Source organism: Galeopterus variegatus, unplaced genomic scaffold (assembly GCF_000696425.1).
Source record: "Galeopterus variegatus unplaced genomic scaffold, G_variegatus-3.0.2 Scaffold5377, whole genome shotgun sequence".
NCBI lineage: Eukaryota > Metazoa > Chordata > Mammalia > Dermoptera > Cynocephalidae > Galeopterus > Galeopterus variegatus.
Genome location: NW_007731488.1, coordinates 26,784 through 54,477, shown reverse-complemented (window position 1 = coordinate 54,477; position 27,694 = coordinate 26,784). Strand labels below are relative to the sequence as shown.

General features: G+C 48.1%; 2 protein-coding genes across 2 annotated transcripts in view; both read left to right on the top strand.

Moving 5' to 3' along the window:
* SLC13A3 (solute carrier family 13 (sodium-dependent dicarboxylate transporter), member 3) overlaps nt 1–8,763 on the top strand; it is a 76,195-nt gene extending 67,432 nt beyond the window's left edge. Inside the window, 3 exon segments of the mRNA XM_008589328.1 lie at nt 1,979–2,140; nt 4,966–5,103; nt 8,447–8,763. Of these exon segments, the coding sequence (XP_008587550.1) occupies nt 1,979–2,140; nt 4,966–5,103; nt 8,447–8,623 (477 nt within the window). The 3' untranslated portion in view covers nt 8,624–8,763.
* An 851-nt stretch (nt 8,764–9,614) lies between these two features.
* Nucleotides 9,615–25,036, top strand: OCSTAMP (osteoclast stimulatory transmembrane protein). The gene is given in 7 exon segments (XM_008589330.1): nt 9,615–9,756; nt 11,271–11,379; nt 21,424–22,426; nt 24,285–24,636; nt 24,639–24,726; nt 24,728–24,782; nt 24,784–25,036. Coding segments are annotated over 7 exon segments (1,911 nt in total). The 3' UTR covers nt 24,946–25,036.
* The last annotated feature ends 2,658 nt before the right edge of the window (nt 25,037–27,694 follow it).

Here is a 27,694-nt window from a genome sequence, read left to right as displayed (position 1 = left end):
GACCCCCCCTCCAGTGTGGAAGCTGAGCCAAGGACCAGAGTGGTTGCCAGGACATTGGCTAGAAGCCTGTCACTCAGAGGCCCAGTTAAGGGAGGCTCTTGGCTTCTCACTCACCCAAATCATTAATATTCTCTCTCAACAGCCCCTCTCTGTTTAATTGTGCTCACTGCCATTGGTCTCTTTGCCAGGGCTGTGGCCTGTGGGAAAAACCAGTGGCCCCATTTTTTCCTTGCAGCACTCTCCGGACCAGAGGAGGGGGGTGGTTCGACTCGGCCACATACCATATTTGCCAGGCTATCAGACAAACAGTGTAGACGTGCAAGAAACACCTTAATTTAACAAGGACTCTTCTGGGGAAAAATATTTTAAAGCATTTATTATTCGTGCATTGAAGGCAACTTTTAAGTCATATTGTAGAGGCAAAGGTATTGTTTTATTTAGGTAAAAACTCTATGCTGTATTCTAGAATCCATTACAAAATTTTAAGTTCTAAGTAAGTAGAGAATTTTCTGTTAAACATAAAAGAAAATAAATAAAGTGTCTTTGATAAAACCACGTGTATTGCTCCGGGAGGACACTGGGTTGATAAAAGGGCTGTGGTAGAAATGCATTTGATTCTAAATGTTAAAGGACAGGGCACTCCGGTTAGCTCAATTGGTTACAGCACAGTGTTATAATACCAAAGTCAAGGTTTCAGTCCCCTTACTGGCCAGCTGCCAAAGCAGCTAAAGCTGTACAACCTTGTCTGTGTTAAGTAACCCACGTGTAGGTAGTGCCCTTGTAGCTTTACTGCGAGCTTGCGGCATGGCACCACCAGGGGGTAGCATCGAGGATAATTTGACGTCCTTGGCTTTGCCGCTTTGTGGTCATAAGAAAGATCTGTTGGACTCAGGGTTATTTAAGAATGCACTTGATGGCAGGCAGGCCGGCAGAGGTGAGGAGTGTACATATTATATACTGGTAAATAGGGTAACTCCTGGAGAGGTCTGCAGAGAGAGAACCCTGGTAATTCTGCAGCACTGGCGGGAAACTTGAGTCTAGGGGTACTGCCCTACTCTTCTCTGTCCTGGAGGACTGTGGTGAGCTCCAGGCATTGCTCTTAATTAAGAGGTGAAGTGACAGACTGGCGTGTCCAGAGGAAGGTGCTGGGTGGTAGGGAGCTCTGCAGAAGCACATTCGCTTATGGAGGTAGATGTGATCTAAGTCACTACTTTTGGGGACCTTGGCAAGTCACAAAACTTTCCCAGACTCAGGTTCCTCTTCCATGGAACAGGGACAATAATATCTACCTTACAAGGTTGTTGGAAGGAGCCAAGGAGGTAATGCATGCAGGTGCCTGGACCCCTGTAAAGCCTCAATAATGGTGATTCCTATGACATTGAATAATAACATGATGTTAATAAGGTTAATATTTGTATTATTATCATTGTAATAGTTATCCTTACTGTTGATCATTAATACCTTTATTAATGATAATCACATTGGTTGTGTTGCACCTGATGTATATCTGATACATGTTTTATATTACATATGATATATATTATGCCTTGTATATATAATACATTTGATGCATATTAATATATCACATAATTATAATAATAATTAATATTTTATATAAATAATTATTAAATTTTTGTAATTAATAACTATTGTTGGAGGAATGAGAAGATTTACCATGGAGGGTCCGATTCCCCTCTCCCACTCAAGCTGGAGCTTAGGGGTGTTAGAACCAAATGGATTATTGGGGACCCAGGGGTTTGGAGTGGAAAACTGTTTAAAAAGTAGAGAAGCTGATTCAAGCCCCAGTTTGAATATGTGACTTTGGCTCAAATGTGTGACCTTGGACATGTCACTCTGCACCTGTCTCCTCATCTGTGAAGGGGCACAGTTGTCATTGTTATGATCGATCCCATCCCTCCCTTGGGGGCAGCAGGTGGGGGTGGGCTGGTTGTGAAGGCGTGCCCCCTCCCCTCCGCAGGAGTCGGGGCTGTCTTTGTGGATCGGCAGGCAGCTGCACCCCCTGGAGAACGTGCCCCCCATGCTGGCTGTGCTGCTCATCACTGTCGTCATCATCTTCTTCACAGAGTTTGCCAGCAACACGGCCACCATTATCATCTTCCTGCCTGTCTTGGCGGAGCTGGTGAGGATCCTTCTGGGGAAGGGAGGGCAGGGGAGGACCCCTCCATCAACAAAGGTTCTGAAACCTCTCCCCTACCACCGAGAGCGTCACTGGGTGCTGTGTTCCCATAGCTCCCTTCCAAAGTGCATGGAAATGTCAGAATCATGATGCAGTTTTTAAAATACTGCTTTTGTTCCTCAAGAAGTGCATAAACGGAATAAATATTCTCAAAGTACATCAAATTCCCTCCTGTGGGAAAATTAACCCTTGGTGACATGGAGAATTTCATAGGAACACATGAATTACTAAATTTGGATAAGAAGTAGAAAATCTGACTAGACAAATAACCATGGTAGAAATTCTAAGGTAGGTGAAGCTGTAGCCGCCCTCTAAAGCAGGGATTTCAGCACTATTGACATTTTTGGCCAGAGAATTCTTTGTTGTGGGGGTTGTCCTGTGCATTGTAGGGTAATTAGTAGCATCCCTGGCTTCTCCCCACTAGAGGCCAATAGCACCTCCCTAAATCATGACAATCCAATCTCCAGACATTGCCAAATATGCCCAGGGGGCCACAAATCATCCCTGGTTGGAACCACTGAGCTAAAGATCGCCAGCCCCAGATGGTTTGGTAGGCGAGAGCTAGCAAATCAAAGGACAGATAGTTCCCAACTCATCCGAACTGTTCCTGAGCACAGAGATATAGAAATAGCCATTCAACCCATGTGTAAGGTTAGCAAAACCCTGACATCAAAACCAGACAAGGAGAGCGGAGGAAGAAAAAGCTGTATAGTTCAGTTTCACGTATAAACAAAGATGCAAATAGCAAAACGAATCCAGGATTGTAAGAAAAGAATATATCACGGTCAAGTAGATGTTATAGTAGGAATTCAAAAAAGGATTAACATTAGGCAGCTATCAATATAGTTTTATATTTAAATAGATTAAAGACCAAGCCATATGATTATCTTAATATAATACAAAATTGATAAAATTAAAGCAGTGGTGCAAGAACATGCTTTGTATGCAAGCAGTGATACACCAGCACACTTATCTGCATCATCTTCTTTGTAGTTTTTATTTGCTTATTAAATGCATTAATTTATAATGGTGATCACACTGTATTAGCACACATTGATACGCTCTTTGTTCTTTTTCAATGACTGGGGAATCTTCCATTATAAGTGGACAGTTGTTGGGCCGGCCCGTGGCTCACCTGGGATATTTGCTTATTAAATGCATTAATTTATAATGGTGATCACACTGTATTAGCACACATTGATATGCTCTTTGTTCTTTTTCAATGACTGGGGAATCTTCCATTATAAGTGGACAGTTGTTGGGCCGGCCCGTGGCTCACCTGGGGGAGTGTGGTGCTGGTAACACCAAGACCACAGGTTCGGATCCCTATATAGGGATGGCCGGTTAGCTCACTTGGGAGAGTGTGGTGCTGACAACACCAAATCAAGGGTTAAGATCCCCTTACTGGTCATCTTTTAAGGAAAAAAAATGGACAGTTGTTAATTTACTTAAACAATTTCCCACTAATGGACATGTAGGTGTCTCCAGACTTTGTTATTATCCAGCAATGCCACCTTGAACTTGCCTTGTCTGTCTATGCATCTTAAATTACTTCTAGAGAAATTCCTATAACTGAAATTCCTGGATTAAAGAGCATGTGCATTTAAAGTTTGTTAGATATGAGGAAACTGCCCTCCAAAGTGGCTCACTGTTTTACACTCCCCTCAGCAGTGTGGGGCGGGTATCCCCATACCCTTGCTAAGTGTGGTTGGATTTCATCAGACCCTTTCCCAGGATCTGAGGGACCTGGCAATGGAGAGAAATGGGGGTGCTATGGGGTGGTATGGGGGAGAAGAGGGAGCATAGAACCCACCCAGGTCTGTAAGGGGCAGCTTTTACTAGAAAAGCCACTTGCAAAGGACACATTCTTCTAATTTGCCTATCATCAAAACCAAAACATTTTACACACAGGAGGATAATTTTAGAGCTTCTTGAGAAAATTTATATGCTTTGGGTTGCAAAAATTCGCTAGAGGGGCCAAAATGTCCTATCTTAAGTAAAGTATGAAAAACATGATCAACATGAATTGTAGGTGAATATGTCATTTGGGGGAGGTGAAAAACTGGTGGACTGATGACTGAAGCCACCCACAGCTATATTTGATCCACACAGTCTTAGGAATTTGGAAATGCTTGCCAACGGATGCTATCCTGAGCTCTCTTTATCTCTGAAGTCCAGTGAGGCCCCAACAAAAGGTTCCCAGAGGCCGGCTGTGGGGGTCGGATCGTTGGGCTGAGGGAAGGTCCAGACAGGGGAATTGTGACTTTAGAGCCTGGCTCTCATCATGTGGTCCCTGGGCAAGCAGCATCAGCATCACCTGAGGAACTTGTTAGAAACACACATCTCCAGGTCTCACCCGAAACCTGCGAATCAGCAACTCTGGGTGAGGTGGGGCCAGCTGTCTGGGTTTTAACAAGCCCTCCAGGTGGCTCTGATGCATGCTCACCCGCACCCATCCCTGATGAAACTGCAGTGTGGTGCTGGCATGTCACTAACCTTGGGGATGTTCTCTCCACCTCTCTCTTGGTCTGGGTCTCTTCTTGTCTCTGTGTCTGCCTGTGTGGCTGCATTTCCGGCTGCATTTCTCTCTGTCGCTTACTCTCTCTTGTCTCTGTTGTCCCCTGTCACTCTGCCTGCCAATCTCTATTTATGTCTTTGTCTCTCTGTCTCTGAGTCTCTGAGTTACTCTCTTTCCAACCATCTCTATCTCCTGAGGGGTTTCTCTACATTTGTCTCCATCTCCATCTCTCCCGCCCTGCTGGGCCCAGGCCATCCGCCTGAGAGTGAACCCCCTGTACCTGATGATCCCTGGCACGATTGGCTGCTCCTATGCCTTCATGCTGCCCGTCTCCACACCCCCCAACTCAATTGCCTTCGCCTCTGGACACTTGCTGGTCAAAGACATGGTGAGTCTGGGCATCTCTAGCAGAGGCCCGGGGAGGCGGGTGGCACCAGGTGGTGGGCAAGTCCTGTAGGCAGGACTCCTGTGCTTCTACCCCATCCCCCAGTCTCTGAATAGGTCATTCCAAGTGGGACCAGGAATACACTTTCTAGCAAACGCTCTGGGACAATTCTCATGCTTAGACAATTTCGGGAAACACTGCCTGAGTGACTATTTTCCAAAGTTTGCTTCAGGGACAAGGGACTCCCCCTCCCTCTGGGTACTGCTCTCTCTTCCTGCTTGTTTGACCAACTGCTTGGTGCCCAAAATCTTTAGGAGAGAGAAGCATCAGAATCACCCTGGGACTTAGGGGTGGGCCTCAGTGCCCAGCCAGCCGGGTATGAGGGTGTGAGTTGGAAGCTGAGGGTTGTGGCAGTGATGACCCACCAGCTTCCAGCAGGGACCAGCCACTGGCAATACGCTCCCTCTTCACGAAGCTCCCTGCTAAATCCACTCCTCCCTCCCTCCCCCTACCTCCTGCAGCCTCTACCCTCTTCCCTGGCTGCCTGGAGCCTTTGTACAGTGGGCACTCAGGGAACGCATGCAACCCTTACAAAGCTGGTGCAGCTGAGAAGGGTGATCTGCTTTCCAGGCACAAGATCTCAGCAGAATAAATGGAGGGAGAGAGAGAGCCAAAGAGAGAGGGAGGCAGAAAGGGATACCAGAGCAAACAGAGAAGAGAGGAGATGAAGGGACACAGAGACCCTTTCACCTATTTGTTCATTGCACAGGAAGCTGCTGAGTGCATACTGCACTCCAGCACCAGGGCTTCAGCAGCCTGGGAGAGGTGCAGATCTGCTCCTAGGAGGTTGCTTTCTATTGATAGAGACAGACAGTAGACAAGTTCAGCATATTTTGAAAAATTAACTAAATTTTGATATTGCTAAGTGCTAGGAAGGAAAAGAAACATGGGGGAGTGGAAAAGGCTGGTGGGGGCAGGGTTGGACAGTGAAAGCCTCTCCAAGGAGGTGACCTAGGAGCTGAGACCCGATCTGAGATGCAGCCAGTCTTGCAAAAAAAAGGGGGAAGAGCACTCCCAGCAGAGGGTACAGTGAGTGCAAAGCCCTGGAATCGAGGACCAGAAGCACAGGGCAAGTCTGCTGTGACTGGTGTGGAGTTGGGGGGTATGAGGTTGGAGACTGGGGGTCAGGAAGACAGTGCAGGGCTTAGATTTGGACTGTTATTAGAGGTCCGTGGAAGGGTTTTAAGCAGGGCAGTGATGTGATTTAACATCTGTCTTTAAAGGATCACTTTGGCTGCTGGCTGGGTGGTTTGGTGGGGGGGGGCAAGTGGGGAAACAGAGAGGCTCTTCATAGAAGAAGACAGTGAGGGGGTAAGAAATGCCAACAATACAGATCTGGAGAACAAGGAGATAGTGAGAGAAATGGAGAGACCCGAACAGGTAGGGACTTAAGAGGTAGGGCGAAGAAACGCTCACAGTCAGCCCATCCTGAGCAGGGCATGGCTCACCTGCAGGGTTTGCTCCTGAGAGTGATGATTTAGGTGCTAATTAAAGTAACTAATATGGGCCGGCCCGGTGGCGCAGTGGAGAGTGCGCCGCTTGGGAGCACGGCGGCGCTCCCGCCGAGGGTTCGGATCCCATGTGGAGACCGGTTCCCACTCACTGGCTGAGCGCGGTGCGGGCGCGACACCGAGGGTTGCGATCCCGTTGCTGGTCCCTGGTACAGGCGCGACACCGAGGGTTGCAATCCCGTTGCCGGTTGCCGGTCCCCAGTACGGGCGTGACACTGAGGGTTGCGATCCCGTTACCGGTCAGTAGAAAAGACAAAAAAAGGAAAAAAAATAAATAAATAAAATAAATAAATAAATAAAGTAACTAATATGGGACCAGCAGGAATTTCAAGCCAGGCTCCCAGGACACTGGAAAAAGGAGACCCAACCATGCCCCCAGATCCCCCAGAGGTTTGGCCAGCCTCCCTCTCATCCTTCGAAGGTGCCAGGGGCTTTCAGACCCCCCAGAACAAGGCAGGACAACACAATGCAGTGTTTTCCTGACCTAACCTTTTGGCATCCTACCTTCACAATATATGCCCTTTCCATGAACCCTCTGCGGTAATAGTTATTTAACAATTTTACTAAGTCAACTTAACATTTTTAAAAACACTTAAATAAGAGTATTTCAAAAGAAAAGTTTCCAGCACATCTGTAAATGGAAAACTGGTATTACATGCCATAGAAGACAGGTCTAAAAAGGCAAAGAAATAAAACAAAATAATGAAGTTCTCCCTGATAACAGTTGCCTGGAGAAGGTTCTGAGCCTCTCCTTGTTCAAAAGGGAAATTGGCAAGGAGTAGATAGTGCTAAGGCCATGCTGGCACCTAAGGGAGACTTTCTCTGTGAGGAATAGATTCGAAAAAGAATTGAAAAGGGAATCACTTTTTCACTGTGTGCTGCGAGGCTGGGTAAGGTAGAGCAACCAGAAAACCCAGATGAGAAAACAGGGAATTTCAGTCCAAGGTGGACCGAATGGTACAAGAGGCCAGCTGGGGAGGGGCAAAGGGCAAAAACTTTCCAACTATGTAAAGAGGTAAAAATTTCCAGAAGAAAAATTCTTCCCAATAGACAAGTATAGTCTTTTTTTTTTTTTTTTTTTTCCTTTTTATCTTTTTTCGTGACCGGCAACGGATCGCAACCCTCAGTGTCGCGCCCGTACCGGACCGGGACCGGCAACGGGATCGCAACCCTCGGTGTTGCGCCCACCCCTCGCTCAGCCAGTGAGCAGCCGGTCTGTATGTGGGATCCGAACCCTCGGTGGGAGCGCCACCGCGCTTCCCAAGCGGCGCACTGTAGCAGTGCGCCACCAGGCCGGCCCGACAAGTATAGTCTTAACTGAACCTGCAGTGTGTGCACATGTGTGTGTGTGTGTGTGTGTGTAGTGGGGTGGGGGTGTTTAATGATCAAGATTATGTTCAAGTTGCATGACCCTGGGCAAGCCAACTTCTCTGGACCTCATTTTCCTCTTCTGTAAAATAGGGCTTAATAAATAATAACCTCTGTGAGGTTGCTTTCAGGGTTGAATACATAACCCTATGACAACTGGAGTGGCACAGTGCCTGATTCCTGGAAACCACTCATTGAATGGGGACATTTGCAACTCTTTGAACGATAGCCTTGAGTAGTGGAAAGATGGAAAGGTCTTGGGCATTGAGCAACCTGGGTTAGTCCTGGCTCCATCACTTCCCAGCTGGGGGATCTTGGGTGAATGATTTCTGTCTTTGAGCCTGGGTTTTCCCATCTGTACGATGGGTCTAGTGCTGACCAATCCCTCAGTCTATGTTCCATTTCAGGTGCGGACAGGCCTCCTGATGAACCTGATGGGCGTCCTGCTGCTCAGCTTGGCCATGAATACCTGGGCACAGGCCATCTTCCAGCTGGGCACCTTCCCAGACTGGGCCAATGTCCACTCAGCCAATGTCACAGCACTGCCACTCACGTTGGCCAATGACACATTTCAGACCCTTTGAATACCCCTGAGAGACTCCCTTTAGGCTGGGCCCTCCCAGAGGGCTATCACCATCACCTGCTGCTAGGACCTTGTAGGGCAATCAAGCAATTCTTTTTTTGTAATCAAATATGCAGCAAGCAAGGGTGACTTCCAGTGGTCTACTTGGGTCCACAGCCTCGTTACCTAGGACACCTCTTTCCCTCTCATGCAGTTCAGGGCCAGATTATCTTCCAGACCTGCTGCCTGAGAAACAAGCTCCTTTATGTGTGAGCTATTAGGTGATTAAAATCAAGAGTCCAATTTCAGCAACAATAAGCAAATCTGGAAGGGCATTTGTCTTGTGCAGTTGGGGCGGCAGCCCATCCATCCCCATGGACACAGCTAACATTATCCCCCACTGATTACTTTAGCTTGCACTCTGGAGAGACCATTTTGTCTATAAGGATCACTTTCCTGGGAGAGGCTTCTGGGGCTGCAATATTCCAGTCCAGTTGTTCCAGCTGTTCACAACCAGAGTGTGTTCTTCTTGGTTGGTGCCCGTTCTCCACCAGTTGTTTGATTATTTCCCCTGCTGATACCCAGCAGCCAGAGACGGTTTTCAGTCCCTGGAAACAGGGAGGCACAGATGACTTCCTGAGGACATGGAGACTGTGCAAAGTCTCCTTGCTGTTTCTCTGGGCTCCCAAGCACACCAGGGGAGTTCTAGAAACCCCAGCTGACCTCCCTACCGAGGAGTTTTAGGATTTTCCTGTTTAATCTGATTCAGTTTGGCCATAATTCTAGGGTGAGAAAAAAATCAAAAGATAAATTGGAGCCTTGTAAAAGGCAAGGGTAAAATGTCTTAGGCAGGCATACAGGGAAAACTGAGACATTCCCATGAGCCAGTGGCTAGAGAGGAATGTCCTGGAGGATTTAATCCCTCCGTGTTTCAAGCAGAAGCATCTTGGTATCTTCAGTGAATAGCACAGTATTCAGCCCAGCAGGCATTCAGGAAGTGTCTGCTGAACGGAATGGCCCAGTGTTCGCCCAGTAGCAGTAAAGGCTCCAGCCGAGGGACCCAGAACCCTCACACTCCCTCTTCCTGCTCCTCTGAGGGCCGAGATTCCCCTGAGGAGCAGCGCCCAGGGACTGAACTCTCTAGATACAGCACAAGTGAGTCATGGGTGTTTCCCTGAGAGCAGTGGGGAGAGGCCCCCTGAGTTGGAGGTTGAGCTCTGCCTCTTTTCCCAGTGAGCACGTCAGTATTTAATCACAGTCACAGCCCGTTGGGGTTTGCGGGGGGCAGGGGAATGCGCTACTGTGGGACAGGGGAGGGGAGAGCTTCATCCACAGAGAAACCCACGGGACTTGTAACAGATGAATCATGATTTCAAATACTTCCGATTGAAAATGCTATAAAATAAAGAACGTTAATCAACATTGGATCTGGAGATTATTTGCCTTTCTGAACATAAAAGAACTTCAAAGCCCCAAATTCCTGGGCTGGGGGTTCCACAGTATTGACCTTTCTGACTTAATTTCCTACTGCTCTCCCCTCTCCTCTCTACTCAGCCACTTGCCCAACTCTCCTGCCTCAGGCCCTTTGCACGTGCTGTTTTCTCTACCTAGAACACTCTGCTCCCAAATATATGCTTGATTCCCTCCTTCACTATATTCGAGCCCCTGCTCAGGCATCACCTTCCCGGAGAGGCTTTTCTGACGATCTTGTCTAAAATATCACTTTCATGACCCTCCACCCTCTTACTCTGCTGTATTTTTCTTCTTAGTACTTGGGACACTGTATTATTTATTTTTTTTTGTTTATTATCTTTCTCTCCTTCTGGAATATAAACTTATAAAAGTACAAACTTTATTTGGTTCACTGCTGTAACTCCAGTACCTAGAACAGTCTCTGGCACACAGCAAGTATTCGGTAAATATTTGATACCTGAATCTACACCAGAATTTATGAGAAGGCGATCTCATCCTTTGTTCTGGGGTCTATTTGGGTCATTTTTTTGTTCATTCATTCTTCCATTTATTCATTCAACAAACATTTATTTAGAACCTGTTATGTGCTGGTTCATTGTTGCCACCTGCCTGGAACTTACATTCTAGCAGAGGAAACAGTCAGTGGAAGGTAAACAAACAAATAAAATGAATCTTGTCATGATGTGGGCTAAGAAGAAAATGTAACTGGCTAATGGGGTAAACTGACTCAGAGGTGGTCTCAGGAAGGACTTCCCTGAAGAGGCGGCATTGGACTGAGACCTGAAAGAGTCAGCCAGATGCTCATGGCAACATGGGAGGAAGAGAGATGGTAGGGGTTGGTGCAGGGTCATTGGAAATACACCAGGGGCTCACGTCTTGAAGATACCAGGAGTGCCTGCAAGTCAGAAAGGACAAAATAGAAGAAACAAAAAGTCTGTGCTTGTTATCTGTGGCTGCATAATGAGCCACCCCAAAATGTAGGGCCCTGACACCCAGCAAGGTATTAGCTCACGTTTCTGCATTTGGATAGCTCTGCAGGAATGGTTTTGTCTCTGCTCTATGTGATGTGGCCCAGGTGGGTCGCTCAGCTGGGGAGTTTAGCTGCGACTGGAATGTCTGCGAGAGCTGCTGACCCTCCAGGGTCCCTCTTCATGTGGCTTCTCCAGGGGTCTAGCCTCAACCTCTGTACCCGACAGCGGGCTTCGAGAAGCCCATTGAAGCTATAAGGCCCCTTCAGACCTCAACATGGAAGCCAAAGAACGTCAATTCTGCCACATTCTGTTGGGCAAAGCTGGCCGCCAAATGGTCTGGCTCAGGGGGAGTGAAATGGACTCCACTCCTCGGTGGGAGGAGCAGCACCCAGCAGGGTGGGGAGGAGTGGGAGAAAGCCATCTACCAACACATAACCCCCCAGTGGAAAATGAGGGAAAATATGAAATGCTGTTCTGAAAATGGCCAACAGGCCCGTGAAGAGATGCCCAAACCCTCTTGTTTATAATCAGGAAAATGTAAATTAAAATAAGGTTCAGCAATATGCAAACCAAACAGGCAAACACTAGTGGACAGTAAGTGAAGGTGGGATGTGAGGAAACAGAAACCCTCATGTTCTGCTGGGGAGACTGTGAACGTCAGCCTGGCAAGCAGTTTGGCAGAAATTAGGGGAATTTGTTCACTGTATTTCCCATGACCAGTGATCCTGGGACAGAACAAGCCAGGCTTGTGAACCAAACTGACTCCATTTTCCCTGCAGAGGACACCTTGTTACTTTTCCACTCCTATGTCATGAGGAAACTGCACATAGTTGGAGTCTCAATAGGAAATAGTAAGCCCATGAACTGAAGGGTCTGTTCCAAGATGTGAGCAGAGAGGAGGGAGACCGCAAGGGAGAGGGTGGGAGCCTGGTGGTGGGGAGGGAGGGGGAGGGAGAGAGGGGCACCTCCCAGCTGAGGCCTCAAGGGAGCCGCCTGCCAGGAGCTGGGTCAAGGGGCACAGTGGCTCAGGATGACTCTGCAGGGAGGGAGCTGCCAGGGATCTCCCTTTCCACCCTCCTTCAGCTCTCCTGCTGGGGAACTCGGGGGTTCTCCAGAGAAACAGGCTGACAGGATGTGTGTGTGTGTGTGTGTGTGTGTGTGTGTGTGTGTGTGTGTCTCACAGAGGGGAAAAGAGAGAGAGAGATTTATTTGAGTAATTGGCTCACACAATTACGGAGGCTTTCGTGTCAGTCCACAATATGATGGGGGAGGCTGGCAGGCAGCTGGAGACTCAGGAAAGAGTTGCAGTTCCAGTGTGGCGGCTGTCTGCTGCAGAACTCCCCCTTGCTTGAGGAAGGTCAGTCTTTTGTTCTATTCAGGCCTTCCACTGCTTGGATAAGACCCACCCATGTTCTGGAGGGCCATCTGATTTTCTCCAAGTCCACTGATTTAAATGTTAATCTCATCCTAAAACAAATGGATCCCCATACTGGCCAGCCGCAACAAAACAAAACAAAAAAACACCCTCACAGAAACATCCAGAATGATGTTTGACCAAATATCTGAGCACCATGGCCCAGGCAAGTTGACACATAAAATTTTGTCTTGCACCAACAGAAGCCAGCAAGCAAGGGAGTCTGATGCAGCCTACCCTGGTCCTCCTCCCAGGCACAGGGCAGGGAGGAGGGGAGTGGGGAGCAGGTCTGGAGAGGCAGACTGCGAAAACGTGGCACAAAGAGTTTAGGCCAAATCAGAGCTTGCAATCTTCTGATCCCTAGCTCTGCATCCAGCCCTCAGTCAGGTTTTGGTTTGCCCTCCTTAAAGCAATGAGTTTTAAGTTATTAACTGGTTGCTAATTTTTAAAATTCAGGAGATTTCACATAAAAATCTGGATTTCTGCTTCTGTTGGAAAAGAAAACACCTTGCAATATGGAACCCTCATTGCCACCTGACAACAATTGTTTGGAGCTGAGTAGTTGGGAGAACTTAAGTTGGAGCATGAACTCTCTCACTTGCCACAGTCCCCACAACCCCTTAATGTCTTACACTGGCTCTCCTTCCCCTCTGTCACCTTCCTGGCCTGGAAAGTCATTTGAATCTATGACTCCTGAACTGCATGATCTGAAAGGTCCATTCAGCTTTAGTGGTCACTGGTTCTAATGGCCTAGAGCAGCACTACCCAATAGAACTTTCTGTAATGGTGGAAGTGGCGTATATCTGCTCTAATCCTACATGGTACAGCCACTTGCTAGGTATGGCTGTTGAGCACTCATAATGTGGCTAGTCCAAGTTGAGATGTGCCATAGTATAAAATGCACACCAGCTTCTAAAAACACAGTATGAGAAAATGAATGTAAAATACCCCATTAATAAGTTTTTATATTGTTTACATGTTAAAAGGATAATGTTTTGGATATACAAGGGTACTTCAAAAAGTTTGTGGAAAAATGGAATTGAAAGATAACATGAATCTTTCCATGAACTTTTTGAAGACCCCTTGTATTATATTGAATAAAATATTTTATTAAAATTAATTTTAGTTTTTTATGTGCTCCTAGAAAGATTTAAATTATACATATTTGTGGCTCACATTCTGTTTCTATTGGATAATGCCCATATGGCAAGATTTCAGCCACCTTTCTATGTTCTCAAATCACGTGGACAGTGGCAATCTTCTATACCCACACACCGAGAGATTCAATGACTCTAATATCCTATGGACTTCTGCTTCTGACCCCAGACCAAGCTTCCCAGGCAGATCTGAAGGCTTACCACTTCCTCTTCCTCTTCTGTCTTATGGCTCTGAATCCTCCACCCACAAATTCCCCTCAATAAAGCTGCTTCTATTTTTGATGACTCAGAAGCCCCCTCCAGATGCTGTAGGCCTTATATAGGCAGAGGTGACTGGCTACATGAGATGAGAAAAGTCAAAAGTATCTTCCACCCTTTCCCCCATGCCTTGTGTTCCCAAATCTTTACCCACCAGAGGCCTTCTGGAAATGACCTACATGGTCCTTAAGCAATCAGCTCCCTAGTGACAGTGCAGAAATGAAAAATGTGGGTGGGTGACTTCTAGGACTGCTTTCTTCTGACCAGCACAATGCCCTGGAGCTTCCTATGTGAGGGGACCCAGGCCAGGGTAGCCTGAGTAACCAAGTCTGAGCAGCTGGTGCTCAGTCAGGCAGAGCATCAGCCCAGGTGGGAGGGAGCAGGGTGTGAGCACTTATCTACTGCTTGCTGAATGCACTATATGCGTTATCTCATTGAATCCTTAAACAACCCTAAGAAGTAGGTACGGCATTCCCCTCCTTATACAGAGGCTGCACAGGTACAAAGAGGGACAGTGTCTTGCCCAAGGTTGCACAGCACAGTAAGTGGAAAAGTGGCATTTGAATGCAGGTCTGCTGCCTCCAGCCCAGGGCCCCTGTAGCTCAAGGGAACAGCTGGAAAGCTCCCTGCAATCAACCAGGCAGCTGGACAGAGGCCCACCTGAGGCCTTCTGCAGGGGCTGCAGATTGGCGACCTTCAGGCTGGCTTTTATCCACAAACCTGTTAAGATTGGTCTGCCCAGTAGTCTTTCATTTTTAAAAGAATGCTGTCTTTAAAAACTCGGAGATTTTTACATAAAAAGGGGAATGATTGGCATCTTTGGAAAAACTGGGAAATCTGTTCATGTTGGGCCTCATTTTCAAGGGGCTTTGATTCTTGTTTGGAGCTGAGTGGTGACCCTTTGTGAGGGAGTCTACGCTTTGCAGCTCGCTGCTATTTTCATTAGACCTGCTGTGTTCATTACCTTAGCTGGCCAACCCCTGTAGGGCATGGGAGTGTGTTGCTCCCGGTCTATTTTGTGTGCCTAGTTCTCTGCAGATGGGGTGGCTGGTATGGCTTCCTGGAGGTGCTTATGATCTGGGAAGGGTGTTAGACCCTCCAAAAGTTCTGGCCCCAGGTGTCTCATTCAATTGTTGTGTGACTGTGAGAATATCACTTCCTCTATCTGGGCCACAGAATGCCCTCCTTTAGACCTGAGCATGTGACCCAGACAACATGTCCTTATAAGGGAAATTGATGGGCAGTGCAGAAGACCACTGAGCTGTGTCCTCTACTGGTCCATCCTGCAGGGTGGGGGCTCTGAGAACTCAGGAGAGGCCTCTTGGGGAGGAAGTCCTGCTGTCAGTGATGGGGTACAGAGATGATGGGGGAGAAGTATCTGTGTTCCAGGTAGGAATTATCTTTCTGAACATCTGGAAGTGGCTCTGCAGGACATGATGCAGCAGAGGGTGTATACAGGGAAATTACATTAATTGAGCACTTACTATCTGCAGTGCTGAATGCACTGCAAGGTGCTCATGAGATTTGTGAACTACTCCCTCCACAGTAGAGCACAGTGGCTAACTGGTAGACCCTGGAACAGACCTGCTGGGTAGAAATCATGGCTGCACCATTTAACTCCCTGGGTCTCAGTTTTCTTAGCTGAAGAATGGGAATAATAACACTCCCTACTACGAAGGGAGGTTGAAATTAAGGATTCAATGAATTTGAACAGAAATTGTTTAGACAAGCACCTGATACACAGCAAGTGCTCAATAAATGTTAACTGTTCACGTCATTAATCTTTTTTCTAAGAGGAGAAAACTGAGACTAAAGGAGATGAGGTCTCCTACACAAGGTCACACAACTAGGGAGGGACAGAGCTGTGCTTCCAAGCCAGGTTCCAGTCAGGCTAAAGATGAAGGGAGCTGGAGAAGGAGACCACAGCTACTATTCTTTGGTCTGAGCAGGAGTCTGATTATCTTCTGTAAGTGCCACCCCCTAAGAGTCAGGGATCAGACTCCCCTTGGGTCACAAAATTATGGAGGGGTAGGGAACGGGGAAGCAGAGAATTCTAGTCTGACACTACTGTTAATAAGCTGTATGGTTTCTCTCAGCCTCAGTTTCCTCCTCTGTAAAATGGGGCAAATTCTACCTTCCTGCTATCAGGATTAAAGATGCCCCGTAGAAAAGGCTCTCCTCTCCGCCCACACCTTCCACCCACTGCTGCCTGCGGGGAGAGGATGAGACAGCCTGCCCAACCCCCTTGGAGGTGGGCCTCAAGCAGGGCGGGACAAGGCCGTCCGGAGAGCTTAATTAAAGCATGGAAAAGCAGAAGCGACAGGGTTTCCCAAGTCCCAGCAATTTCCCCCACTTCCTCTACACCTGCCGCAGCTGCCAGAAACCACCCGTCTGAAACCACAGGGAGCATGAGGGGCCTCCATGGAGCAACTGAGCACCTCATCAGGACCCGGTAGGTCTGGGGACTTTGGACACTGAGGGCTACAGGAAAGAAACCAATCAGCAGTCAGGAGTGATGGGCATGAGCCCAAATCTCAAGCTCTGTCATTCTCTAGCTGTGTGACCTTGGGTAAATCCTCACCTCTTTGAACCTCAGTTTTCCCTTCTATGAAATGGGAGTAATAATGTCTACGAGACTGTTACCAGAACTGAATAAGAAAAATGCATGCTTATGGCTCGGGTCAGAGTAAGCACTCAATAAATGGCAGCTAGTTTCCTTGTCATTTACAATACTCAGCACAGAACTTGTCACCCCAATTAACTTAGTACTGGCTTTCAATTCTTAAAATCATTTTTATTCTTAGCTATTATTCCAAAAGCTACTATGTTTCAAATACTAATTCTATAGTAGGAGGGAGTGTTTACTCTCAAACTCAAATGCCTCCAGGGGCCAGAAGGGGATGCACCTGGGTGAGGTCACCTGGATGTCACAGACCCATACATTGAGGGGGTGGGAGGCACAGTGTGTACGCGGTACACCCATGTCCAAGGGGCAGTGGATATTCAGCTCCAGCCACCCGTTGCAAAGGTGGGAATTCTAACCCAGATTCTTTTATTTCTCAAGAAATGCTGGAAATCCAGATTTGAATGTGAAACTTCTTTATTTCCAAATGGGGACAGCTAAAACACACACACACACACACACACACACACACACACGCATACCCTGCAGATCAAAATAAAGCATATTTGCACACTGGATTCAGCCCTTGGGGCTTTAGGATTGTCACCTTCAGTCCAGCCCAACAGTCTTCATGCATCACAGCCTCCTGCTGTGTCTTATTCCTTCCGACTCCCCATTTCCTGATGGTGCTGGTCAGAGCTCAGCACCTTTGTACCTTCTGTTGGTGATGCCCAGCCTCCCCTCCCCACCTAAAAGCCAACACTTGTTCTTCCAGTCCCAGCTGGAATGTCACTTCTTCCAGGTAAAATTCATTCACTCTCCACCTACCCCACCCCAGTGCAGGCCCAGGCGTACCATTCTGAGAGTTCTTTTTTAATGGGCCTAAACTCTAATGATCAGTTTAAGGTTCCCCAATTAGACTGTGAACTCCTCCAGTGTGTGGACCATGACTTAATTCATGTTAGTGTCCACAGTGGTCAGCACCAGTGCCTGGCACAGAGGAGGGTCCAGTGAACATTTACATCATCATTGTTGGCATAATCATTATCACAGTAATATGTGGTACAATTTTATGGGGTCCCTCTTCTGCTAGACACTGTGTAAAGAGTTTTACACCCATTATTTGATTTTACTGTCACAGAAATCTGTGACAAAGTTTCCTGTATTGGTCAGGACTTGTTTATTTGCAAGTGACATTCATCTCACACTGATTTAAGAAACATAGACATTTCCTAATGTTTGTTCCAGCATAGATCTTGGCTTCAGACATGTCTGGCTCCCTTGGACTTCTTATCTGTTTCTCAGCTCTGCTTTCCCTATGTTGCCTTCTTCCCAGGCAGACTCCCACTGTGTGGTGATCTCCAAAGCTCCAGGCATCCCTCCTGCCAGCTTAGCCCTCTCCAGAAGACAAAGAGCAGTTTGTCCTCAACCATTGCTGCAAAGCCCCAAGGAATGCTCTCATTGGCCCAGCTCAGGTCGGGTGACAATCCCTACACCAATCACTATGGTCAGGGAGCTATGGTGCTTGGTTGGCTAGACGTGGTCATATGCCCGACCCTCAAGCTGAGGGTGGAGAAGAGTCAGGGACTTTGCCTGTAACAAACATGGCTGTTGCCTCCCCATCACCCTCCCTGCCCACTACAACCATGTCACTGGAACCTGCATAGCAATTACCTCCCCACCATCCTCCCTGCCCAGTATACCCCGTGTTACCATATAACCATGCTGCTTGGTCTCACTTAAAATATTTCATGGGGCCGGCCCGGTGGCGCACTGGAGAGTGCGCCGCTTGGGAGCGTGGTGGCGCTCCCGCCGAGGGTTCGGATCCCATGTGGAGACCAGTTCCCACTCGCTGGCTGAGTGTGGTGCGGGCGCAACACCGAGGGTTGCGATCCCGTTGCCGGTCCCCCATACGGGCGTGACACCGAGGGTTGCGATCCCGTTATCGGTCCCCCATACGGGCGCAACACCGAGGGTTGCGATCCCATTGCCGGTCCCCCCTACGGGCGTGACACCGAGGGTTGCGATCCCGTTATCGGTCCCCCATACGGGCGCAACACCGAGGGTTGCGATCCCATTGCCGGTCCCCCCTACGGGCGTGACACCGAGGGTTGCGATCCCGTTATCGGTCCCCCATACGGGCGCAACACCGAGGGTTGCGATCCCATTGCCGGTCCCCCCTACGGGCGTGACACCGAGGGTTGCGATCCCGTTATCGGTCCCCCATACGGGCGCAACACCGAGGGTTGCGATCCCATTGCCGGTCCCCCCTACGGGCGTGACACCGAGGGTTGCGATCCCGTTATCGGTCCCCCATACGGGCGCAACACCGAGGGTTGCGATCCCATTGCCGGTCCCCCCTACGGGCGTGACACCGAGGGTTGCGATCCCGTTGCCGGTCCCCCATACGGGCGTGACACCGAGGGTTGCGATCCCGTTATCGGTCCCCCATACGGGCGTGACACCAAGGGTTGCGATCCCGTTATCGGTCCCCCATACGGGCGCAACACCGAGGGTTGCGATCCCATTGCCGGTCCCCCATACGGGCGTGACACCGAGGGTTGCGATCCCGTTATCGGTCCCCCATACGGGCGTGACACCGAGGGTTGCGATCCCGTTATCGGTCAGTAAAAAAAGACAAAAAGGAAAAAGAAAACAAAAAAACAAAATATTTCATGACCACTAGCCTCAAGTCGGTCCTCAACGTTGCCCAGCATACATTTTATTTCCCTAGTTTATTTGTTCTCCCACATTCCAGACAACCATTTTATACTTTCTTCTTCATCTTTAAGCAGCCATCTTGTCCTCCAGCATACTACTGTCACAGTTGACCTTGCTTCCTGCTAGCCTGAGCAAACAGAAACAATCATGCTACATTCAGTGAATATTTATGGAACACCCACTACATGCCAGACATTGTTCTAGGTACTTGTGATATATCAGTGATCAAAAAGAGACAAAGTTTCTGCCCTGGTGGAGTTGCCGCTGTAGTGATAGATAATAAATGACATGGTGCTTATCATGTGCCAAACACAAAATGACCCTATGATGCACATACTTTCATTGCACCCTTATACAGATGAGAAACCTGAGGCACAGAGAGGTTAAGAGGTTAAGAGCTGCATTGCCCAAGGTCATGCAGCTGGTGAGTGGTGGAATGGGGCTTTGAACCCAGGCAGTTTGGAGATTGTGTTCTTACTCATTACTCTGTTCTGCATATATCAGATGATACTTTTCACAAATGCCCACACCTTGCTTGTCCATTTATCATAATCTGCACCCATTTCCTCTGCTGCCCAACTGCTGTTAAGGGGGAATGTCCCCTGCCACTTTCTGAGCCCAGCCCCACCTTGCATGTTCTGAATCTGACCTCTTGCACCTACCAAAAGATATCACTCTGGTGAGTCTCTCCATCAATGTCTTCTCTCTCGATTGCATCTCCCATCTGCAAACATGCTACAGTTTCTCTCACATTAAATGAACTTTCTTGGTCCCATTTCCCCTACCAGCTACTGCTCCATTTCTCTGCTCCTTTACTGCAAAAGTTACTTGAAAGAGTCATCTCTATTTGTATCTCCCATTCTTCTCCTTCCAGCCTCTCCTGGATGCACTCTAGTTGGGTTTTGGCCCAACATGCCACTGAGCTGCCCTTGCCAATGCCACCAGTCACTTCCAAGTGGCTCAATCCACTAGGCATTGCTCAGCCCTCATCCTTCTTGACACATCAGCAGCGTGTGACGTATTTGCTCACTCCCTTCTCCTGGAGACATTTTTCACTCAGCTTCCCAAGCACCAACTTGGTTTTTCCATCTCCTTTGCTGGTTCCTCCTCATCTCCCAACCTGCTAATGCTGGGGTGCCTTGGATCACTCTCTTCCCCAGCAACACACTCTCTTGGGGAATCTCATCCTGCACCATGGATTTAAACAGCACCCATAAGTCAATGACTCCCAACTTTATATATCTGAATTTCAAATTCATATTTCAACCATGTGCTCAACAGCTCCACTAAATGACTAAATCAGCATCTCAGATGAAAAGTTCCAATCTGAGTTCTTCCTCTCCCGCTTCTTCCACTCAAACCTGCTTTGACCACAGATTTCCCATCTCAGGAAGCAACACCGTGATGTCTCTAGTTGCTCAGGCACAAAACTTCCTCCTCATCCCCAACTCCCCTCTCTCTCACACCCCACAGCCAATCAGGCTGCAAACCTACCAACAAAATATGTCCAGAATCCAACCTCTTTTTGCTGTTCCTCTGCTATCACTATTTAATATGAACTCTAGGGATTTTTGTCTGTTTTATTCATTTCTGTTTTTCCAATGGCTAGCAAATCGTAGTTGCTTAATAAATATTTGTTGTACGGATAAATATAAGGATAATAGAGGAGAAAAGTTCCTCAGAGACCAGCTTGTCCACCCTTTCCTCCCCTAAATTATAGAGGAGACCCCGAAGTCTGTAAAGAAGAGAATGTCCAGGATCATACAATAAGCCACCAAGACTGTGAATTCAAGTGAAATAGTTTCTTTCTCTCTCTCTCTTCTCGATCTCTTTCTCTCTTTTTCTTCTGTGCCTCTCCCTCCATGACTCTTTCATTCTCTTGGGCCAGTTGCCCTCACAAGTCTGTAATTATGGACTGAGCAACCCTGACATTCATTCTTGCATCCTCAAGAACTGCATGGGAAGTGGGCTCTTTTCTGATAACTCCAGTGAGAATAATCCTAGGGAAGACTCTGATTGGTTCAGCTTGCATCATGTGGGTATGGGGTGGGTCACTCTGGTCCACCTGGGAAGTATGTCTGCCCCTTTAGCTGGAAGGGTGGAGTCTGTTAGCAGGCAATGGGTTTGTGGGGCAGGGGCAGTGGGCAGACACCCACCTACCCTTGCCCTCCTGATAGAGTGTCCTCCTGGTTTCCTTGTGTGCAGGTGGAGGTTCTGGCACTTGGGGCTCTGCAAGGCCCTTGCCCCACTGCGGGCCACCTGGGATGCCTTCTCCCAGCCTGTCCCAGCCAGCTCTGGCCAGCTGCTGACCCAGCTCGTCCTGTGTGGTTCCCTGGCTACTGCTGCTGCAGGTCTGGCTCATCACTGGCTGGTGTCCTCGCTGCTTTATCCTCTGGGATACTCAGCCATAGTGGCTACTGTCTGTGGCCTCCTGATCTTCCTGGGCTTGGGCCTGGTGCCCCCAATCCGCTGCCTGTTTGTGCTCAGTGTGCCTACCCTGGGCACGGAGCAGGGCCGCCGGCTGCTCCTGTCTTGCAGTACTGCTACCCTGGCCATTGCCGTGGTGCCAAACATCTTGGCCAATGTGAGCATGGCCGGGCAGGTGCTGAGGTGTGTCACCGAGGGCTCCCTGGAGAGTCTGCTCAACACCACTCACCAGCTGCATGCAGCGTCCAGGGCTCTGGGTTCTGTGGGCCAAGCGGGCAGCCGGGGCCTGACATTCGAGGCCAAGGGCAATGGCTCTGCCTTCCGGCTTCACATGCTCAGGGTCACCCAGCAGGTCCTCGAGGATTTCTCTGTCCTGGAGTCTCTGGCACAGGCAACAGCTCTGGGAACCCAACGTGTGGTCACAGGGCTGTTTATGCTGGGCCTCCTGGTGCAGTCGGCCTGCTACCTGCATCGCTACTTGACTGACCTGAGATTCGACAATATCTACGTTACACGGCAGTTGGCTCAGCATCTGGCCCAAGCCCAGGCCACACACCTGATGGCCCCTCCACCTGCTTGGCTGCTCTGGGTGGCCCGGCCGAAGCTATCTCAGGAGGAACTGCTGAGTTGTCTCCTCAGGCTGGGGTTACTTGCCCTGCTCCTGGTGGCCACAGCTGTGACAGTGGCCACAGACCACGTGGTCTTCCTCCTGGCACAGGAGGCCGTGGACTGGGCTCAGAAGTTGCCTACTGTGCCAATTATGCTCACCGTCAAGTATGATGTAAGTGTGATGATGGGCAGATGGGCACAGAGTCATTTCCTTGAAGGAAGGGGCAGGGTTTGTTAAAGTCTTTTAATTGTATTTGTATAAAAGTTTACTTATTATTCAACATAGATTTATTTTATCAGGTTTTTCTCATGTATACATAAAAAGAAAAACAGCAATTGGGTGATTTTCCTAAAATGTGCTCCTATTGGAGCCTGACTGTTCTGAATGACCCTGGATGAGCAGTCAGTGTCTGAGGCTTTTCACCCAATACCTCTGAGCCTTCCAGGGTGTCGGTGTGCCCCACCATTGTCTCCAGCACTTTCTTCCAACTTCGGGACATCTACTGTGCAGGTTTTGGTGCTGGCACTCTCGATCCTCCAGGAAGGCATGAATTGGACACACCCACTCCCCACTGCTTGGACATTCTTTCCTCTTTTCCGAGGGCTTTCTCCTGCTGTCGGTTGAACCATTTGGGCTGTGGTGGGCTATCCTTCCATGCGTGCGTTAGTGACTCCACATAACACAGCTCCACCTACTTGCATAAGCCTCCTTCCATAAATTGTTGCCTCACAAGAAAGTATGAGATAAGGGTCATTCCTCAAAAGTGAACACGTGTTTCACTCTTTTCACATTCATGCCCTTTTGCCCTGTCCTTGATTTTGGTGGACACAAGAACCACTCATTTTGTAAGCTGAATCAAAGCAGAAATTTTTTGAAGACATTTGAAATGGCAAACTCCATACACATACTGATGATGTCTATAATTTAACTAAAACGATGACATGAGTCATTGGTTCAAGTTTACCCCTGCACCCGCAGTGTCCACTGCTGTGACTACTGGAAGCAGTTACAAGTCATATTGTTCTTAAGACACATCTTAATTTCAAAAGATGTTAAAATGTGAAAAAAACATTCATCTCAGAACTGATAAAGTAAGGTAGCTTATTTACTTGCCGTCATGATCCTATGAGACAGGAATTATTAGTATCATCCCCACTTTATGGATGAAGATACGGAAGCTCAGAGAAGTTAGAGAACTTACCCAAATTCATCCAGCCCATAAGTGGCAGAGCCAGGGCTGCAATGTGACTTTCTTGGGCCTCAGGCATGTTCACTTTCATGGGCCCCTTTCTCCATAAAAGTATTAATGACTGTATTGGTATAAAGACAGATATAATAATATTATATGGTGAAACATATTCTTCCACTTAAAGTTCATATTTTTCTTAAATTAAAATATTTTTGTGGGTCCCGGCACTGTGCCTGCTATGGCTCATGGAGAAGGTGGTCCTGGCAGAGTCAGGATCCAACCCAAGCTGCCTGGTCCAAAGTTCAAAGGTTAACCTCTGACCTCCCTGCCTTTCTAGTCACCATTCCTCCCTGCTCTGATATATCCACGGAAATCCTAGAGCCTGATGCTTATGAGCAGGATATTGGAACCCACCTTGGCTGGGACCCACCCGAGTCAGCCACATGTAACCCACCGTGTGGCTATGGGTTTCCCATCTTTTAAATGAGGCTGGGCTCCACTTCATAGAATTGTGCATATTTGATGGCATAGTCCATCTAAAGAGTTCACTAAGGACTCAGCAAAGAGATGCCCGTAAGCATTGATATATTTTCTCTAAAATATTCTGCTCAAAGATAATAATAGTGATAACAACATTTGCGCGGTGCTTTTTATTTGACAAAGAGACAGTTTCAGACTCCCCGTCTCATTGGGTCCTCCTCAAAGGAGTTATTTCTGTGTCCATCTTGCAGATGAGGGCAGGGAAGGCTGGCCCCTCCCCGCAAGCCTCCGCAAGTGGCAGGGGACAGGGAGTGGCTGGTGTGAGCGTCTGTTGACTTGGCCTTTTTCTCCTTTTTGAAGGCGGCATACACCGTCCTGGGCTTCATCTCCTTCCTCTTTAACCAGCCGCCTCCGGAGAGCCGCTTCCTCTCTGCCCACCACTCCTACCAGTGGGAGCTGCATCTCGCCTCCCCCGGCTGCCCGCTGCGCCCGGCGCAGCGTCCCCGCGCGGCCGCCCCGCTGGCTGCGGGGGCGCTGCAGCTCCTGGCTTGCGGCACCCTGCTGCTGGAGACCTACGCCCGCCGCCTGCGGCACGCCATCGCCGCCTCCTTCTTCCCGGCCCAGGAGGCAAGGAGGGTCCGCTACCTTCACGCCCGGCTCCAGCGAGGTTACGACAGGCACCGAGGCCAGCAGCGGCCCCCGGGGGCTCCTTCCTGGCCCTGACAGTCGGGCCCGCTTGCAAGCCCCCAGCCTGGAGAGACGCGCCGACTGCACGCCGGACGCTTTGGAGAACCGAGAGCAGCAGGACAGGGGAAAGGGCTTTGGAGGTGCACAGACCCGAGGTGTAACCTTGGCCCTTCTGCTATCTGCCGGTGCGACCTCGGGGAGGTCGCTTCGCCTATCTGAGTCTCCTTTCCTACATCTGCATAATGGCTGCATAACGACAACTGGTGTGATACACTTTCCACACGCAAATGTGGTAAGGACAGAACGAGATATTGGGCATAAAAGGCCTGGATAACCAGTAAAGAACTCTGCAAAGGTGAAGTCAAGACAGTGCAGAGACCGCGGGTTCCTCTAGCCCAGTTGGAGGTCAGTCAGGACTCATCCGCATCAACTGCTTTACCTGCGAGGTGGAGACTTTCCACTAGGGATTTATCTAAATGCTCCTGGAACTTATTTATATGCCTCAGAATCCTCCCAACTAATTAGTAGTAATTTAAAACTTTGACTTTATAAATAAATGTATTTACTAAATCTTAAATTAGGTTGTTAGTCTTCTGCTTCAAATTCCTTTAGGGGCTTCCATCTAGGATGGCCAAATTTAGCAAATAAAAATACAGAACGTCCAGTTCACTTTGAATTTCAGATAAACAATGAATACTTGTTTGTTATAAGTATGTCCCTGGCCCTTGTGTGATCTTGGGTTCTTTATCTTTTAAATGTGGCTCCTGCTGAACTCTGCCTCATAGGATTGGGCTTACTTGGCGGAGTAGTCCGTCTACAGTGTTCACTGAGGGCTCAGCGAAGAGTAGATGCCCATAAGCATTAGCTTTCTCTAAGATATTTGGCTGAAAGTTAGTAATAATGAAGATAATAGCATTTGGACTTCAGATAAACAGTGAATGCTCGTTAAATATAATTATATCCTGAGGATATACTTATACTAAATAAGTATTCATTGTTTATCAGAAATTCAAATTGAACTGGATATTTCATACTTTATTTGGAAGCCCTATTCCCATCAAACTTATAATAAATCCAAACTCCTTACCCTTGTGGGCTTGCTATTCCCTGTCTGCCTTCCAGATCATTATCTGCCCTCCTGTACAATTCTATGTGTATCATTTCACCCTGGCTCCCTTGTCCTCGGACTTCTAGTTGGGTTCAGGAAATGGGAGGTGCTGGCAGACGGTCCTAAGGGAGGGAAAGACGTCAGCATGTTTATTCCCAGCCTTCTGGGCTACTGTTTGGTGGCAGCCACTTTTCTTACATGCAGCTGCAGCTCCTGTCTGCTTGGGTGGTGCCTCTCTCATGGCTACAACAGCTTGCACTGTCGCTAGTCTCTGGGGTCATCCCATCCTTACTTTAACTTAACTTAGTACCTACCTCTGTATCTTCGTTAAACTCTATGTATTCATTTATTTATTCCAGAACACGTTTATTTGGCATTTGGAATGAAATGGTTCTCACAGCATCTTAAGAAAAGAATTAGTGCACCAACAAACCAAACCAAACCCAAACTAAAAACCCTCACTAAAAGGAAAACCTAAAAACAGGCATTGAGACAATGTGTAGTATCAAAGTCTACCTCCACAAGGCAGGGCAGAGGGCAGCTGAGCTCTGAACCTCTCTTTATTCTCCCTTTGAAACTATGATCTCTTTGCCGCCAGGACCCTTATTGATCTGCCCTGGGTGACAAAGCCTGCCTGAGCTGGCCTCTCGGACCTTCTCATGCTGGCCTCTCCCTCACTTGCTGTTCCCTGGCCACATGGGCTCGTATTCCTCAGACTCACTCGGCGAATGCCCCTACTATTCCCACTTCCTGGAGGACTCTTCCTTCAAGTCCTGGCATGGCCTGCTTCCTCATATTATTTGGGCATCAGCTGAAATATCACCTCCTCCGAGAAGCCTTCCCTGACCCCTCTACCTAATATTGTCCCCATCCCACCTCATTTCACTCTATCACAGGGGTTGGCAAACTACAGCCCACAGACCAGATCTGGACTGCTCCTATTCTCATGAATAGAGTTTTATAGGAACTTTGCTGCACTCATTTGTTTATGTATTGTCTATGGCTGCTTTTGCTACAATGGCAGGTTTGAGTAGTTGAGACAGAGACTGTGTGGTCTTCAAAGCCTGAAATATTTACTATCTGGCCCTTTAAATAAAACGTTTGCTGATTCCTGATCTATTATATTAAATTGTTTTATTGTCTGTATAAATATCTTTATCAGTATCCATTACTATCTTACATACGTATTTATACATTTATGTTTGCTTATTTGCTGGTGCATTTCATGTCATCCCCACAAGAATGTGTACTCCATGTAAGGGNTTTGCTTATTTGCTGGTGCATTTCATGTCATCCCCACAAGAATGTGTACTCCATGTAAGGGCCATCCTGTCTCTCTGGTTTCCATGGTATCTCTAGCACCTAAAGCAGTACTTGGCATAGAATAAGCTCCAGTAAACGTTAGTTGAATGACCAGATAACTGGAGGTAGAATTGCGATCTCTCTGATCTTGACTCCTTGAAGCCTTGATTTGGGGCTTACAGAAAGGAATTGTCAGGCATTGGAAGGAGCCTGCATTGGGTTAAGTTTGTGGATGCAAGGGGAAGATACAGCCCTGTAAGAGATACAGTCTCCAGATAAGTGTTTCAACTTAGGCAGCCAATGTGCTTGGGAGAAACACAACTGGCCCCAGGAAGCATGTCAGCTTTGTGCCTCCCAAAGCCAGATCCCTNGGAGAAACACAACTGGCCCCAGGAAGCATGTCAGCTTTGTGCCTCCCAAAGCCAGATCCCTGTGACAACATGTCTGAATAATGGCCCCCAAAGATGTCCTAATCTCCAGAACCTATGAATATGTGACCTTACGCGACAAAAAGAATTTTGCAGATGTGATTAAATTAAGGATCTTGAGATGGGAAGATGATTTTGGATTATCCGGGTGGCCCCAATGTATTTAGAAGGGCCCGTATAAGAGGGGGGGTGGGAGGATCAGAGTAAGAAGGAGGAGATGTGATGATGAAAGCAGAGGCTAGAGT